The 17586-nt window shown below is 40.1% G+C and overlaps 2 protein-coding genes across 4 annotated transcripts in view; both read right to left on the bottom strand.

Moving 5' to 3' along the window:
• The window catches only part of kcnb1 (potassium voltage-gated channel, Shab-related subfamily, member 1), a 38470-nt gene extending 28880 nt beyond the window's left edge, over window positions 1–9590 (bottom strand). The window contains exons 1-2 of one of the 2 annotated variants that reach the window (XM_085274529.1): window positions 9440–9590; window positions 6495–7149 (exon numbers count right to left, since the gene is read on the bottom strand). In XM_085274529.1, coding sequence (XP_085130655.1) covers window positions 6495–7094 — 600 coding nt within the window. In that variant the 5' untranslated portion in view covers window positions 7095–7149; window positions 9440–9590. Of the gene's footprint in view, window positions 1–6494; window positions 7150–9132; window positions 9420–9439 lie in introns of those variants that run through there. The other variant, XM_085274528.1, reaches the window with a different exon arrangement.
• A 483-nt stretch (window positions 9591–10073) lies between these two features.
• ptgis (prostaglandin I2 (prostacyclin) synthase) lies at window positions 10074–17155 on the bottom strand. 2 transcript variants are annotated; one of them, XM_085274530.1, is made up of 10 exons: window positions 17032–17155; window positions 16496–16619; window positions 16180–16355; window positions 15935–16081; window positions 15685–15797; window positions 15393–15574; window positions 11694–11859; window positions 11202–11383; window positions 10717–10868; window positions 10074–10351 (listed from the first exon to the last, which is right to left on the bottom strand). In XM_085274530.1, the coding sequence occupies exons 1-10, from the start codon at window positions 17100–17102 to the stop codon at window positions 10204–10206; spliced, it is 1461 nt and encodes a 486-aa protein (XP_085130656.1). In that variant the 5' UTR covers window positions 17103–17155; the 3' UTR covers window positions 10074–10203. The 2 variants fall into 2 exon arrangements, with proteins under 2 accessions (XP_085130656.1, XP_085130657.1); XM_085274531.1 differs by having other exon boundaries at window positions 15393–15571.
• Window positions 17156–17586: the final 431 nt, after the last annotated feature.

Below are 17586 nucleotides of genomic sequence, written 5' to 3'. Positions count from 1 at the left end.
TTCTGCATACTGTGGATCTATAGGTGGGTACTTGAGTTACTGTTGCCTTCCTATCAGTTCAAAACAGCTTTGCCATTGTCCTCTGACATCTGAAATGAACAATCTTCTTCCCCATTCTGATGCTTGGTTTGAATTCAGCATGCTGTCTTCACCATGTTTGCATTAATAAGCAGCTAAACAGGTATAGCTAAAAAAAAGTAGCAAATGAGTGTAAGTTTCCTTAAAACCAATAAAATTATACCAGGATTCATATAAACTGGTTCATATAATTCATATAATCTTGTACTGCAGTTTCTTCCACATGGAGCTGTGATTACTTAGTTATGGCATGATGGTCTGTTGACAGCTGTAATCATTAAAGATCATCCATTTACTGGATGAAAAAAAAAGCCCAAAACAAAAACAACGCCAAAAATATGTTTTTGTGAATTTTGTCAAAACAATTCACTTATGATTTAATTGGTTGCTTCAATTCCTGCCCTTCAGGCCTTTCGGTGTACCTTTACATGATCTGTTAGTTATTTTTACTGTCTCTGTTCTTCCATTCTACATATCTGACACATTCAATAATGAAATAGAGCAACACCATTAATTATAATAGTCTAAGGAACATTTTTCTCTAAATGTCAGCATTAACCTCCTGAAGCTTTCTGTCTGTCTCAATATAAATATATATATATATGTGTGAGTGTGTGATGTGTGTGTAGGTGTGTAAAAATGGGGGAGGGTGGAGCTTGAGTAAAAGGAAGTAAAATGTCAGTTTTCTTACATTTAAATAAATTTATTCTAAAATTCATAATGAACACTGGAGATACGGTTTTACTGCATTCTAAACATGAAACCATGCAAATACAGTCATATGTGAGCATGAGTGTGTATTTGCTTGTGTAGGAAATAGTGATGACAAAATCGATGATAGGTGAGCGTGGTTAATCAATTCCTGTAGTTAGTAAGTCCATATTTTAAGCACTGTGGTTGAGGTTTTCAGTTTATTTCAACTTTAACCTTTAGAGGCTGCAGTAGACTTTGAATGGCTGCCTTTGACTTTGACTTGAGGGCAAGTTAGAAGGGACACTCAGAAGATGTTGACGAGGAGACAGTGTGACAGGCAGAGAGCGACTGCCGTGAAAGCGATCTCTGGGGCGCTCAAGCTCCTAGCACACATGATCCCAGCCTAAATCTCTGCACCGAACAGACCAAGATAAGATGGACAAATAACCCAAGAAAAGGATGTTACTCCTCAAGTACAGTTAGTAACTTTAGTGCTGCATGGTTACTCAACAGCTTTCTGTCAGTGAAGCGTGTGATTCTCATTTACTTCTCTCTTTCTACAGCTGCTTCATCAACACATACAGTGCCAATCAAAGGTTTGGAGGTACTCGCCCATTACTTCTCACTAGGACTGTACCACGCGTGCTCTGATGTTAACAATCCGCTAGCAGCAACTTCAAAGTAGACACCAAAGCACTCTCTCCTCAAAGTTGGATAAAAACAAATTTGACAAAGGGCTTTAAAATATTCATCAGTGCCCTGTGCAACTGTTATGAGGCATTTAGAGAATAGGAAAATGCCTCACAGTCTGTGTATGAATGTGTTTTGTTTTTGTTTTTGTCTTTTGCAAAGTAACGACACAGTTTAAAGGATAAACGTATAATTGCTGTTGAGATGGCGATCTTTCTAAGATATTAATGAACATCATAGAAGGAAATATTCACAAAGGTACTGTTAAGTCTAATTGTTGAATGTTGTCATTGTGCTTCTTAAATTTGTAAACTCTTCCATCTATAGGATCAAGACATTCCTTTGTCTCTGACCACCTCTCCAGCCACTTTGTGCTGGGGAGGTGCTTGTGTCGTATTGTGTATTGTAACAGTTGTCAATAAATAGCTGCCAGCGAGCTGCTCTTTGAAGGACTTTGGGCTGGAGACAGGTTAGGAGCGTGAGCTTCAAGAGCTGGTTCTTGACCAAAGACTTCCCTCGCTAGCGGGTTGAAGATCTTCTGTTATGTCTTGTTTTCTTCATGATGAATAAGTCTCTAAACTAGCAGGGCTTGTGGAAACACAGACCCAACATTTATACCTCCTTTACTCAAGTGCCTTTAATCAAAATGTCCATTTATATGTGTAACATTAACATTGCATTAGCAGTTGATTCAATAAATATACTGTGTGAGCAACTACAGTCAAATTTCTACACAAACTCACTGGAGATTAATAAGCAGACTGTCAGGAAACTGAAAAGAAGATCCTGACACTCATACTTATTCAATACATTCTGATTTAAAACTGTCTTTAGTCATTTTAGTTTACCCTTTTTTATATTTCAGCTTTTCTTCTGTTCATTTAATGCATTATTTTCACAACTTAGGTTGCCTTGTATCAAAATACTTATTTGATACGAGTTATCTATGACATAATTATTACAAATAAACTTGCATTGCTTCATCTTGCCAAATGTAAAATGAATAGACAGAGAGCCCAGCTTTCAGTTTAAATAATTTAACTTCATCAAGTTTTATTGGTGCATCATATCTTTATTCTCTTCCCCCTCCTGCCCCCCCCCCCCCTCTTTCTTAAATAGATAACTATCATATCTGATATCATATCTCACAGTACAATAATATTGAATGGGTTGCATTGTTGTATTTTGTCATGTTTCTCAGGTCTTTGTCTGAATTTCTACGAACATTATTGCTAAGGATTGTCTTATTGCATTGGAGTCACACTGGGTTAAATATGTACACTTGGGTTTTAAGGGGTATTTATTATTTTCTTCTTTTTTTTGGGGGGTTGTATGGAAGCCCCAAACGCAATTTCATTGTTCTTGACAATGACAATAAATAAATAAATACTAAATACTAAAAGGTTTAGGGATAGACAGAGTTTAATTAGAGGCAAGTAGAATAATTTATATTAGTAGGCATGCTGGAACATATAACCATGAGTCATTTCATTAGCTAGAGGATGAGGATATAGTTGTTATCTAATGAGTAAGGAAAATTATATAAGGAAAATTGTCTGCTGACTGGGGAACATTATATAAACTGAAAACAACAGCATACTCACAATGGACATATAGTGGAAACCACAAAAAACACTTCACAGGTTTAAAACATCTACTCTATAGTTACGCAAGTTTCTAGATGACATGAGCATTCACACTGATCAATCCTGTCAAAAGCAGGATTAAATCTTAAAGGTTGATTCAGTCCCAGATGTCAAAAGGACATTGGCAATCTTGGCCTGGACTGTTATAGTCACATAGGAAGCTCATGAATCTCATCTAATAACTGTTAAAAACTCGAAAGCTACATCTTAAAATGGACAAAAAGGCCAGTCTAAACTTGTTCACCCTCTTCAGATATCCCTGTCTGTCCAGTCGACAGCTAGAAATAGAGAAGGATGGACAATGCTCCAAATTTGTGAGATTTCTACATATGTATACAATCATAGGCAAGTACAGATATTGTACAGCCTTCGTTGGTCTTCTATGAAATATTTAGTGCAGGCTCTGGATGATCCAGCCCATGATTGATGACAGGAATTCTAGTCTTGTTTTTTTATGGCTTCTTATACATCATCTAACCAGCTGTGACTGTCCAGATGTCAGAAACAGTGACCGATTCTAGTCTGGGTGCTTGTATTGGATTCTGCTGCAGACTGATTTATGAGTAGGAATATCGCCAAGCCACATTTATTTGTCATGTTAACTGTGACATGAGAGTAGCATTATTGGAATTTGTTGCCTGCCATCTGATGCACAATACCCACTGACGGAGCAGGAACTGGTAATTCCACATTTATTAATGCATGGAGGACAAAGATGACAGCAATACTCACGTTTGGCTTTGGTTTCTTCTGTAAATTGTCTGAAGGCGAGCCCATATTAATAGCAGATTTTAAATAAAACCTTCAAAATAAAATCTATTTAAGATTTTATTATTTAGTAATGGTTTCAGAGGAAGTGGGACACAATTGGTTTTGAGCAATGAACAAAAGAAAATGCTTACAAATTTTACTCTGAATATAAACTTATATACTATGGGATTCAAACTATAACTTGAAACATTTATATAAGTATTGTGATTTTTAAGAATATTGTCAAAGTCCTAATCTGTAAACAGATATTTGTGATATTATGAATAGCAGAAACCAGCAGGATCTAACATGATGTTACATAAATGCTACTGCAGGTGAAAAAGGCTTTTCTTGGTGTTAGGCACTGCTTTGCCAGCGGTCAGACACAATCTCATTTTATGGTGACTGTGCGAGACAGACAATGCTTTGTCAACTTTCCATTGACAAAGAATGTAAACAGAGAGAGGGAAGCTTCAAATTGGGCCTAGAGTCTCCTGGAGAATAATTAATGTGACATTTCCCTGACATTTAGTCAGAAGTATATACCAGAGGAGCCTCAAGAAGGAAGGAAGGGAGGAGAGATATGAGCCAATGCAGAGAAAAGAAAGCCAGGAAGGATGGCAGGGCAGAGAAAACACAGGCAGCAACACTGAGATTTTGTTTTTAAACATTTTTCCCCTGAACATCTAAAAATTGTAGCTTCTTGTTTTGTTTTGTACAAACATTAAAACAGGAACTAAACAGAAGTGCAATTACACAGAAACACAAACAGGCCCACTCCTGTTCAATACCCACTCCTTCGGCAACTTTTGTTGCCTGGTAACCATTTGTTTTGTGCTAATCGCTACCATTCACCATCTTTTTATGGGCTGCTGCACATTTTTGGTCCAGGATAGGAGAGCACAGCTGATCAGTCTGTGGTTCAAGTTGGATTGCTCAACAAGCCCACAGTTAAATAAATAAATAAAAGAACTAAGACAATACATGAACCCCTTGAATGGTTTTGGTAGCTTGGTCTGTGGTTTAATGTGGTCCTTTTTTAACTAATTAGGAATTAATAAACTCTGCTGCTTGCTATGTCAAGTTTGCTCCTTTTTCTGTCTATCCCTACCCTCCACTATCAAGATATAATGATGCCAAGCCAGGAGGTGATGTGAATTAGCAGCTCAGTTAAATTCTTTTAACATGAATAATAGATATATATAGACATTGAGAGCTAGAGATTCGCCGAAACCACTTTGCATAAGCAATTTTCTGTGTTATTATTCAAAGTGAATCGCTGTACCCATCTTCGTCGAGCACTTCACAACAGTTTGTCGCTGATATTTTGATAAATTGCAGGTATCGGGGCGTGATAACGGAGACAAGAACTTATGGTCGACTCCGAGTGGTCATCTCCTTTTTGTAGGCTACAGCACTTTCTTAGCGCTAACCCAATAAGCATCGATTTTACATCTCTTTGATTCCTGTGAAGAAGACATTTCACTGACAGACTCACAGCACTCATCTCACTCTGTTTGTGGATTAGAGCTGACAGTTCTAACAAATCCTCGCTGCAAAGCATCAGCCGGCACAAATTGCTAATAGTTTCATTTCCATTTCCCATGCAATAATAGCTGCAAGACAAACAAGGCACGCTGCTCCCCTTAAAACTGAGCTGGAAAGAAACAGCCCCCCTCTTTGATCCTTCCAATCCAACTGAGAAGAGTGTGATCAAAGGTTGCTCATGTTTAACACTGCTGTGGTCTCCCAGGTTGCAGTTGCAGGTGTGGCTCTGTGAAAGACCTGCTGATGGCATAACATGCATTGACTAACGGTGCGGGTTAGGGTTATGGTTGAAAGAATTCCATGTCATTTCCAGCTTCTTGTTCATGTGCACAGAGCTAAAATTCAATATCTCAAACCTCTTAATCTCAAAATGATTTTTTTTTTTTGGGGGGGGGGGTCACAAAAAAGCAAGTGCTTTAGTTATTTTAATGTAGTTGCACTTTATATTACAGCTTGGTAACAGTGAGATAATAAGGTGGAAAAAAATTAAGTAATATTGTGGAAATAACAAGTTATTACCAACTGGTCCATTTGGTCCACTGGTCTGTTTGTTTGAAGGTCTGTTTTTGGTTTTGATGATAATGATGATGGCAATAATACAGCAACGGTCCTTTGTAACTGCAGCATTACAGGACACAAGGCTAATGAGCCCAATGTCACGTTTTAAAGATGTTTTATAGCGATAAATAAAGGCAGCCATTTATGTTGTTACCAAATTCGTCTTCCTGTTTTGTTCCCAGGTTTCAAATCACAATAACTGCAGACAACAGCACACAAATCCCATGTGAACAAATGGCATTGACAGGCTTTTTCTATGATTTCCAGCATTTACTCCATGTTCCAACTTTTGAACAATCAAAATGTAATGACTGATACATTTTGTGTAATCATAAGCTGTTTCCTCTCCGTGCAATGGCAGTAATCTAAGGTCACCTGGCTGTGCTGATATTTGGTACAGGAGCACTTCCTATTATTTGATTTTTCTTGAATAAACTGAAATTTCAAGCACAACACCGCAGGTATTTCTGCGACAGGGGTCAAAGTGAACATAACCATGATCAACTCACACCCAAAATCCCGTGGCATTACCTTTGCTGCAACAGATGAGCTGGGCTTCTCCAGGAGGTCCCAAAGTTTCTTTCTTTTTTCGGCACAGCAGGTGTTGTCAAATTCTTCTCCCTCTCTGTCTTTTAAGTTGTCTGCCTCCCTTTTGAGTTCTTCATTCATTTGCTCCTTTTTCTGGTGATATCTTGCTTGGCAACACGACTCCAGGTAGATCTCATCGATGCCCCAGTAGTCTAGTTCTTGACTAAATGAAAGGGCGCACATTTCCTCCATCATGTGCAGCTTACCCGTGCGGTAAAAGTTCAGAATAGATGTAAACGCCCCTGGATGCCGGTCGAAAAAGTACTCATTCTCCTCCAGACTGTAATCATCGCACACTTCCATCAGTGATTCGTGCGAGTTGCAATCTCTTAACTTTCCCAAACGCGTTCGTGGTAGCCTGTCTAACGTTCGCCACAAGACCTCATGCGGGAGCCCTCCAACGTTTAGCCTGACTCTGCGGAAACATGACTTGCTGCGAACGATGTCCACTGGTTCAGGTGGCAGCGATGATGTTGACCGAGAGCCGGCTTTATTTAACTCGGCCAAGGATTTCTCCATGATAACTTTAGGTAAAGAGAGCATGAGGACCGCTGAGGCTATGGACTACACTTGATTGTCTCTTCATTCATTATCGTATCTGAAGGAATCACAAAATAAAAACAAACCATTAGTGTTACAGAGCTTAATACAAATGTCAGAGGCCCATTGATTTCTGTTGTAACAGTCGTAACACCTTGCTGCTCTGGCTCTGGGATACATTACCCCAGAAAGGCAAACCTGACTATTGTTAAAATGATGATAAAAGTAAAACAAAATTATTTCACTCACATTAATTCTTCCATATTTCTTCTGAAAATGTCGTTCAACAATCATAAAATGCTTTCTTAACTGTTCACTGGTTGAACTGCTCATGCAAAAATACTGGAAATCAATAAAATTAAGTTATTTCTAATGATATTTCCCAATCAGTTACTGCTGTTCTTGTTGTCTTCAGCATTATTCTATTTTTTTTTTTAATTTCTTCCTAAAACCACAAGAATCTCTTGGTGAACAGATGGGGGTTATTAAGATGACTCATTCACATATAAACAAGGCAAAAAAAAAAAAAAAACAGAATCCCAGTGCTGCAATCATCTAAAACTGATACTGCAAAAAGCCTCATGTTCTAAAATCTTACAAAACACTTTTGACACTTCTAACAACAGGAACAGAAGAAAAACTGCCTCAGATGCTATAGATCAGATACATTTAGAATAAAGAAATGAAATCATCCTAATCTACCTAAAAAGCTGTTGTGACTTAAATGAATAAAACAGTCCAATCTTCTTTTTTAAAATTGTTTCCTCATCCAATAGTAGAAAAAAATGCTCAGAAAGATAAAAGGCTAAAGCCAGCACACACTGTCATGCATTTCTTTTGGGGGGTTAAAAGATATTTTGGGAAACTTTACCAAAATGCATCCATGCTGTTCTATCATCAATTTAAGCCAGTGTGGGGGAAAAATGCTGATGATAACAAGTTCCCAAAACTTTACACAACCTATTTGTGCTGACCAATTCTGAAGAGAGCTCTCCTCTGTGGTAACAGATGAAATATTTATCTTTATGACAACAACTATTTCTGCTGTGATGGCTTAGATGGCTGCACAAGGTGGCAAAAGAGGTCATCGTGCCCATTTTTTCTTACTATTAATATTATTATTATTATTTTGCCTCCACAGAGGTCGATCTGTGCCCGTATGACGCCCATGCAGTGCTGTGGGTGGGTGAGACGCAGAACACCACGCAGTGATGAATGTCGTACAAAGTGAGCGCTGTCCAGTCCAATGGTGCTGAAACACCAGGAAGCAAATGTTCACTCCCTGAATCACGGCGAGCTCCCTTGGGAGGGCAGGCTATCTGACAAGAAAATATAGGCTACGTTACATCCTCTTGTGACGAAGAGGCCAATATTTTTATGGACCATTTATGACAGTACACGTGGCACAAGCTTCACATTGAAACGTATATATTGAGCTTGTGTGTTGTGTGATGAGGGCACGGAAAAGTCCACAACACATCGGGCCTGCAGATGTGATCACTGTCTCACAAAGTTTGTAATCTTTCACAAGCACGAATAGGCCTGAGGACTAGTTTCAAAATGCGCATGCAAAAAATTTTTGAAAAAAAGAAAGAATGAAAAAACTGAACACAAAAGTCTACTGCTGAATTCAAAATGTAGATATTGTTATATCTGTGTTGTGGATATTGCTGGAATAAATAAAACAATAACAATAATAATAATAATAAATATTCATTTGAAGCCGCCTCCACCCTCCTCCTGCTTTATCCAAGTCAAAGCTTCGACAAAACAGATTAAACAAACCACAAAACAAACATCAGCCCCACCTTTGTACACACTGGCAATCTGCGTAGCTACATTGGGAATGGTACTAGCCATCTAAAAGTGCAATGTAGTGAATGCAAATCTTCCATCTTTTCCCGTGTTTTTCAAAGGCTCCCTGCTCCATAATGGTGCAAGCTTAAACGCAGTGTTCCCCCCCATGCAACTGGAAAGCTATTACAATTGATAGGTTGCACATTACACAAAGTCCAGAAATGGAAAATTAGCTCAAAAATACCTTCGTGAGTTGTCATCCTACACTGAATCAAACCAGCACGTACCGCCTTGTGAACAATCAATCCGCTGCCACAAACAAAAAGGAAGCAGTAGCATTTAAAAAAAATAAAAAAAATTGAGGCGCCGTTATTGGTTTACTATTGCCAGGGTCTAAACCAATCCATTTCCCCCTCCTCTGCCTCCGACATGGCAGAGATATCTTCTGCACGATCTACTGTCTACCCGCCGGTTTCCTGCTCCGCATCTTGCTTCCCTGATTCACCCTGAAGATCAACAAGTACGCCGACAAGCTCGTTCGGACAGACTACCTGTGTTCCCAGTCAGCTGTGTGAGGAGGCGCCGCATCTCTGTGAAGGTGGATCCATGGCAGCTCGGCGCTCTCTTTCACATCTGTTTAACTCTTTCACCACCGCCTCCTGCAAATCTATCATCAAAAACACACAGCTACGTGTACGTCAGACTATGATGTCTCCAGAAAAAGACGCGTAAATGTGCATGTGCACAAAAGCCTAGCATCTGAAAACACACCCGCAGCTCCCACCTGACTGGAGAGACACACTGTAGCTCTATTTATTACGTTATTAGGCACTAGTGATGCATCGTTGTATGGTGTGTGACTGATGTGATCACTTCTAGATTGATCAGTTTCACTAGTCTGCCTTGCAGTCCACCATAACCTGTGGGGAGCGGGCGGGGGTCAGGCCTCCAATGAAGAGTGTGGTGAAATATTTTATATTACACGGCACTACAGTGCAAGCATTTAAATAATTTCAAAGCTGATATCAATCCTGACCCATTACAAAATCAATATAATCGAGCTGTTGCACTGATCTTTAATGTTGCATCTTCTGTATTTGCATTTCCTTTAGAAAATAACTTCTGAACACAGATAAGAAATCGGAGTCATTAAAAATGAGACAAAATCAGCTGGTTAGTGTTTCCTTTAGTTTTTTATTAACATACAAAATTACAAAATTCAAAAAGTTAAATAGGATTTAAGGTGGACTGATCAAATATAAGATACAATAAATAATATTACAGTATGTCAGTAAGTAGTTTGTACAGTAAGGTGCTATGTTCTCTTCAGTCTGTATCGGACCTGCAGGTCTCCGTCTGGCTGGAGCATCCCAAACCCATAACGACTGGGATTAACAGGAGGCAGTTTAGCCTCAGGGTCACACGGCTCCAGATCAAGATGGGTCAAGGCCAAAAAGACAAATCTAAAGAAAAAAGAGGTAAAAACTGTTTACATCTTTTCACACATATTAGTGCACCTGAGGCTGTTTTAACATTTGTACAGGACGTCTGACATTGGCTGTTACGAGTGACTGTTCTCTAATATCCTTCACCTCTGTCATACAGGTCCGTACAGAGAATAAGCAATGGCTGTATAACAGCTTCTTACTTTATGATTGAGAACATAAAAGCAGGACTGAAATGATAAAAAGGGGGGATATTATGTGAAGATGGCCAGAACGAGTAATCAGGTTGAAATTGCATGGAACTCTTTGATGATGAAAGTATTATTTATTTTTCAACTTCAGATAAATAATGGAAATATGTTACAAATGATTTTAACACTCACTGTTTAATAGTTGAAATAGCAAACTCTTTCCCAACGCAGCTGTTTTTCCCTGCACCCCAAGGCATGCTGCAATACTTCAGCTTTTTTCCATCCTTGTAGAATTCATCCTTCACTGTCATATCATCATTTAGGAAGCGGTCGTACTTGAAAGTCTGTCAAGAGCAAAACATGTGGGCTTCGTTAGCTGTGTGTGTTATGATATCATGAAAACAAGCTTGACTTTTTGGCTATAAAATAACATTTCACCTCTAACGAATTAAGACAAATAATAAGAATGAACATTAATAAATAACCAAGCCCTAGTCCTTGACAAAGAATTTGTAGGCATTTACCAGCTTATGCCAGGGGAAGTATTATGCCTGTGTTTTAAATCACAGTGTTTAATCATGCCACCTCGAGGCCAGCTTATTTGCCATAATATAATTAGTATAGAGGGGCCCATGTTGGTGCTAGATTAATGCACTTCATATGTACACACTAAATACCTGTGGCTCTTGGTGTATCTGTGGGTCCATTTGAGGGCTGAGGAAAGGGAACAGACACACTCTGTCCCCTCGTCTGAGGTGGTACCTCTTTCCATTGGCCATGTCCAGGATCTTATCCTGCACCACCTCTCTTCTGATCATTACTGCAGCAGTGAGCCGTAGGGTCTCACTCAAAATGCTATCTGTAGAATTGAAAGGACAGCAGAGTGGATGATGTCAGAGGGGTGTCAGTGTGAGTTAAGTCAGCGGTGCCCTCAGGCGTAATTTGGCGACGAACAAACATTGCACAGATACGATTATATGAAAAAGGCAATCAACATTTAATTGGTTCAAAGTTCAAACTGCCATGGCTGCTGTCACTGTTTCAATACACTGCAGTTATTTCTAACAGCTCAAAATGAGCTTTTGTTTCCATCCCACTGGAGCAATTAAACCCCAAGGTAGAAGGGCTCAAGTGAATAACAGAAAAGGCTGCTAGCAGCTGTTACGTACCAAATACAGGTGTGCTGTGCGCTTCCAGCGGGTTGTTCTGGGGCTGCTGAAAGGAAGTATCCCGCCGAGTGGAAAGGCCTCTGATCTCTGACTTAACAGCCTCCATGGCCTCTGGGTGAGTGAGCAGGAAGCCAAGGAGCCAAAAGGCAGCAGGTCCAGCATTACACTGAAACAAACATTGCACGCACACAAACCTTTACACGAGTTTCAGATGAAAAAAAACAACAGAATTCATTTTGTACGTATAAAGCTAATATATACCTAAAATAGAGATACTTCTGATGATGGCTATTATTTGCTTTCCTCTAATTTCTCTGTACTGCTGCTGTGTGAATATGACTGATGTGAGGAGAAGCCAATAAGTCACCCCATGCTTTGTAGGCACCTCTGTCAACCACTGTGGGAGACACCTGAGCCTGTCAGACAGTAATTGCTGTGGGTTAGGGGAGCTGTTCTTACTGCTGCTCATCTCAGGTCAACTTTCCATTGACAGGCAGGGCAAATGAGCAAAAGTGACTAGAAGTACATCACACTGTCTTTCTGCCCTCTTAGATCTTCAGATCACCTTATATAATGCCTCAGGTTGTAATATGAGTCTATCCCAACAGCTGCAGATTCTTAGAGGAAAAATACCTGTCATTTTGGGAATTATAACTGAAGAGAGAGAAGAAAAAAAACATTTCCATTTGCACACAAAGCAGGTATAACAGTGCAGTTTTTAAATGGAAATTTGCATTAAAGGTTATAGAAGGTCATTTTAGTTATATAGCTATTCCCATTAATCTATCCATCAATCTTTTCAACCACTTATCCCACTTATAGGGTTGCAAGGGAATTCAAGCAGACCCCAGCTAACATAGTGGAAAAGGCAGAAAACGAATATACAAAATCAACATGATTTGGACTATAGGAAGAAACTGAAATCCAGAGAAAACTACTGGAGACAAACTTCACACAGGAAGGCCCAACAACCCAGGAAATTCCAACTAGGAGCCTTCTAACTGTGAGGTAATAGTGCTCACCAGCACGACCCCCATACCACTCATTTCCCAACTATTCACGGTCCAAAATGCTTTGCTGGCCAGCTATTGGCTTTGACTATATGACTAAATGTGAAAGCGGTGTTGAATAACCTGCAGCATTAAAACCACAGTTGCTATAATGTTTAGGCCCAACTTGTGCAGCAAAAATAGGTCTGACCCATGCCAGGTTATAAACACTGGACCTTGAGGTATGTTTTACGGATGTTGGTGGGGAGGTGAGGTTGCCATTGATTCAATTCAATTCAATTCAATTTTATTTATATAGCGCCAAATCACAACAAAAGTCGCCTCAAGGCGCTTCATAGATACAGAGAAAAACCCAACAATCATATGACTCCCTATGAGCAAGCACTTTGGCGACAGTGGGAAGGAAAAACTCCCTTTTAACAGGAAGAAACCTCCGGCAGAACCAGGCTCAGGGAGGGGCGGGGCCATCTGCTGCGACCGATCAGGTTTGTTCACTGCAGCCCATAAATGCGTGATCACGTTAGGATCTGGCAAATTTCATTCAGCTTCTTGGGTTCTTTGTCATGTTCCTGTTAGGATGCCTGGGTCGTTGACCCAGGGTTTTTGAGTGTATGATATTATTCATATTTTCTAGTTTTTTGGTTTCTTTGAGTTCTGTCTCATGGTTTATGTCTCTGTCTTCTTTAGTTGCTCTGTCTCCCCTATCACCTGCATCCCCTTGTCTAGTTCGCGTCTATGTGTATCCTTAGTTCCTATATCCCCGTGTCCACTCAGTGTTTGTGTCTGCCCTGGTCCCACGTCTCTGTTCCCTCTGTAGTGCCTACATGTGAGGCTGTGTCTTTGTTCAGTCTGTGTTATGTGTTTCCTGTTTTACTTTGAAGGTCTCTGTCTTTTCTCAGTGTGTTCAGTTTACGCTTCTTTGGTCTCGTCAGTTCTGATTTGTCCCAGCTGTGTTTCCCTCCTGTTACTCATTCCCTGATTGCTCCCTCTGTGTATTTAAGCCCTGTGTTTCTCTGTGTCCGTGTCGCGATCTACCGTTTATTTTGCTGTGTGTTTTGTCTGTCCACCGGTGTAAGTTTATTTTGAGTTTTTCAAGTTATGTCATGTTGCGTTCAGAATTAAAGCCTTTTTTGAGTTCACGTCTGTCTCCGGAGTCTGCACCTTGGGTCCTATTCCTGCCTGCACACAGCCACGCCTAACAGTTCCGTCACCTATTCATGCCCAATTTTTCACTACTGCTGCATTCAATGTCCTGGCAGAAGAAGGTAGTGACTGACTGGGAGTGTTGATAGGGTGTGCTTGTTCAGCATCAGTGTTTGTGTGCACTGTATGTGATAAAGACATGATCCAAGGTTTCCCAGCAGAACATTTCGATGTGATGAGAAGCTGGACGTTATTCCCTTCGCTTGTCAATGGTCTTAATGTTGCGGCTGATCGGTGTATGTTTCAGTCAATAATATTGATTCCTTGCAAATGGAAAAAGAACAGCAACCTCCAGCTTGTGCAAGACTCATGACGATGTAGGCGACTTCAGTGAAATCCTAGCATTTACACTTTACACTGGAAAAAAAAAAAAAAACCCATCAATCTGCCTGTAACACATGTATAAGCTTCACTCTGGCACCTCTCGCCAGTCTCACATTTAATCCTTCTATTCACTGCAGTGGTGCTCCAGTTTCCATTCAAGACAGAGACTGTGTGCTCCAATATCCCAGCAGACATGATAATGCAGAAATATACGTGGGGACTGGCGGGCTTTCCCAAACATGCACAGCAGGTGTGAGAGCCTGCAGTGTGGATAGGTTCATCATTGTTAGAATTACATACATCTGTGTTTAAGGGTGAACAAAGCTTTCTCCAGGGAGAATAACAGGTTAACGATGATGTAAAACTATTAGAGCTAAAATGTAGCATAGAGCAACAGCAGAAACAAAGACCAAATACAGCTCACTATCCCCCCCACCTGGCAGCATGAGTAGTGACCTCATTGCTCCACCACTGAGACCTGTCTGAACTAGTGAAAAACCTTAAATCCCACAGTCACACCTGTGTAAATATTGCTAACAATGGAAACACTTTATATTAAAGCCCAATAAAACAAAATTAATAATATTTCAGCAAGGTTTCATGGAAGATACTGGTGTTACTGGATAGTGTAAAAGAGAGTTCTGCACTAGAGGAAGTATCCATGGGAGTATCAATGTGAGTCTTTTTAAAATGATTTTCATCCATGCACACCGGTTAAACAACATTATCAGAGGAATTGGACTCTAGCCATAAAAACAAAAGAAAAAAACAAAAACAAAAGACTGACAGCACAACTGCCTGGTATGATGCCTGAAACTGTCAGAAAAAGAGGAAGCAACTTCAACTGACTAACACTGTTCTCATTCTCAGTGTTTGCATGTGTAATTCTTCACACTCAAGGAATACAGAGTGACGTGGAAAACTGATTCATGGGAACTCCAGTTCAAGTTACATGTTGAAGCAGGTAGCTCTGAGTGACTTAGCCACGGGGAATCTAGCATCTATGATTTCATGTTGGCAAGCTGAACACTGTTGTGTGAAATGGTATTCAAGCGATGGGTGCGGAGGAGTTTTTATGCATTGATGCCACTGTAAGGAATTTGTGGATGTTTATGGTTTGTGTGTGAACGGGAAACAATACAGACAATTAAACCGTTCTTACCTGTGTGGTCCACAACTGTAACAGCAGTGCTTTTTTCTGCATATCTGCATTTATCCCCTCCTGTTGTAGGAAGTCACAGTAACTTTGTTGCCAGGTGCTTGACTCTGACCCTCCCCTCAGCCCGCACGGGGAAAGCAGTTCCCACAGTCGCTCCTGCGAGTGGCTGACTGTTCTGCGTTCTTCTGTAATGAAACCATCAGACATTTGCATTATGGTGCTGCGCAGATGCAAGTTTAGTTTATATGTCCATCGAACATCTGTTTTATTTTTGTTAAGCTGCAGTGCAACTTACCGCGCCTGAGTGAGCCACGAGCCAGTTTGGTGAGAAGATTGTCAAATTTGCGGAACTCTTGGTAAGCAACAGCCGCGTTGTCTGTCCTCTCAAAGAATGTAAGATATCCAGCCCTGATAACAACAACAAAAACGGTAAAAACTCTCTTTTTGCTTGTCACAGGTAAAAGCATAAGAATACCACCATGTTTATCATGTTCTTTTTTAAAATGTTAGAGTATTTTTTGCTAGGTTAAAATATTATGCCTTACCTAAAAAGAAGACTATAGCAGAGGTCAAAAAGTCCTTCTTGTTTCCACTCTGAAGGGGCGGACCCATTGTGGCAATGCAGGAGCAGGGTCTGAAGGTGAGTGTTCATGGAGCTGCTGAGCTTGGGAAGGCTGCAACCTTGAAAATGCCTAAGAAATGCAAATTAAAGATAGCATTAAGATTTGCAACACTGATTTCAGTCATATAATTTTGTTGCTTATAAAATCGATAAAGACATATTTATTACTGTTCCATCCATTTCCTCTCCAAGGTAGGCTCGATGTTTGTCGGCTGCAGACTGAACACTTTTTGTATGACCTGGCTTCTGATCCGGGTAAAGTCAAAGGAATCTCTGTCATTCAGCACACTATCAAATGAGTGTGGGTCCAACAGCACTGTCACACGGAGACCGGCAACACGCACCTGTGAGGACAGATTGTTAGTTTGCTCACCTCACCTATCCCCGAAATGTTCAGTATAATATTTTTTACGATTAAAAAATAAACTGCATTCAAGCTTTTGGATTCAAAGAGTAAGTATTAAATTAATTAATCAGAACTTACTGTGAATATATCTCCATGTTTTTCTTTCATCCGGGCCAAAAACTTTGCGGCATCTTTCCCAAACTCAATGGCATGTCCCAGCCATGGAATCCAACCTTCGTCCAGAGGAGGCTCATTTCTCCGCCTGTCATACACGGAAATTCATATCGCAAAAGCATTAGCGTTTGCTTCCTTTCACTTTACATGAATCTGACACAACAGGTTTGCATTCGCATTAAGCAATGCCAAAAGGAGGATTTCTTTAGTTAAAAAGGCAATTGGCAAGTCGTCTTCAGTATAAATCACACTATATTTTGCCGTTAAAAGCAACCCCAAATGCTAAATATTCAATTAGTGATACAGCGTTAAAGTAGTGATCTAATATCAACTACTTTTCCTTCATTTTAATGAATTTTGATTAGGATTAAATGCGCCAAACAAAATAAATAAGTAATCGGTAAAGCTATAACATTTGCAAAATATGCATTTACACAGTAAACAAGCCTTAGTACTAATTTATTATCTGCAAAATCAACATGCTGTAACACTTATCTTACCTTCTGCGAGTGGAGAAACGGAGAACTAGTATAAGCACTCCAGCAATGACTGACAATAGTGTCCACCACATGGTTCTGTAAAGTCTGGCACTCGAGCTGCTCCGTGAACAATGCAGTCCATAGCCCCTGGCGTCTCGCTTATATGTTTAAGCTCGGCTTAACTGTAATTACCACTTTTTAGGAAGGCGTGGAAAAGGTGTGGCCAGTGACAAACAGTTTTGCGCAATGGCCTACCTCACAATAAGCGGTGTCAGACACTGCAAAAACCACACATCACCGACTCCACACAGACAGAAATGATTTAGCCTGACAATTAACCATGTTTACTCTGAGCACCTCGGCTCAAATGTAGTTACACCTCGCAGAGACTGCAGCGTGACAGTGTCGCTTTCAAAGAAAAGCAGCTTGTCCGTACATTTCGAAGCCGTGGCATCACCGAGAAAAAGCAGGTCGTGGTTCAAAGGAAGCATACTTTAAAGAGGATGTCATAAAGTTAAGGTCAGCAACGACATAGTTCAGTTTCCCTTTGGTATTGAGAAACGTTTATTTTTAGCG

This window comes from Mchenga conophoros, linkage group LG5 (assembly GCF_057382185.1).
Source record: "Mchenga conophoros isolate Kocher_MC1m ecotype Shallow Benthic linkage group LG5, M_conophoros_male_GT1.1, whole genome shotgun sequence".
NCBI classification, from domain to species: domain Eukaryota; kingdom Metazoa; phylum Chordata; class Actinopteri; order Cichliformes; family Cichlidae; genus Mchenga; species Mchenga conophoros.
Note: the sequence above shows the minus strand (reverse complement) of the source record. Positions and strands in the feature narration are given on the sequence as shown.

What these genes read in the sequence shown, in the direction of transcription:
- ptgis (XM_085274530.1), bottom strand. Translation starts at nt 17,102, where the DNA reads ATGTGGTGGACACTATTGTCAGTCATTGCTGGAGTGCTTATACTAGTT. An exon ending in TGCTATAGTCTTCTTTTTAG is followed by an intron (nt 15,798 to 15,934) that starts GTAAGGCATAAT and finishes TGTTGTTATCAG; the next exon opens with GGCTGGATATCTTACATTCT. An exon ending in TACAGTTGTGGACCACACAG is followed by an intron (nt 11,860 to 15,392) that starts GTAAGAACGGTT and finishes TGTTTGTTTCAG; the next exon opens with TGTAATGCTGGACCTGCTGC.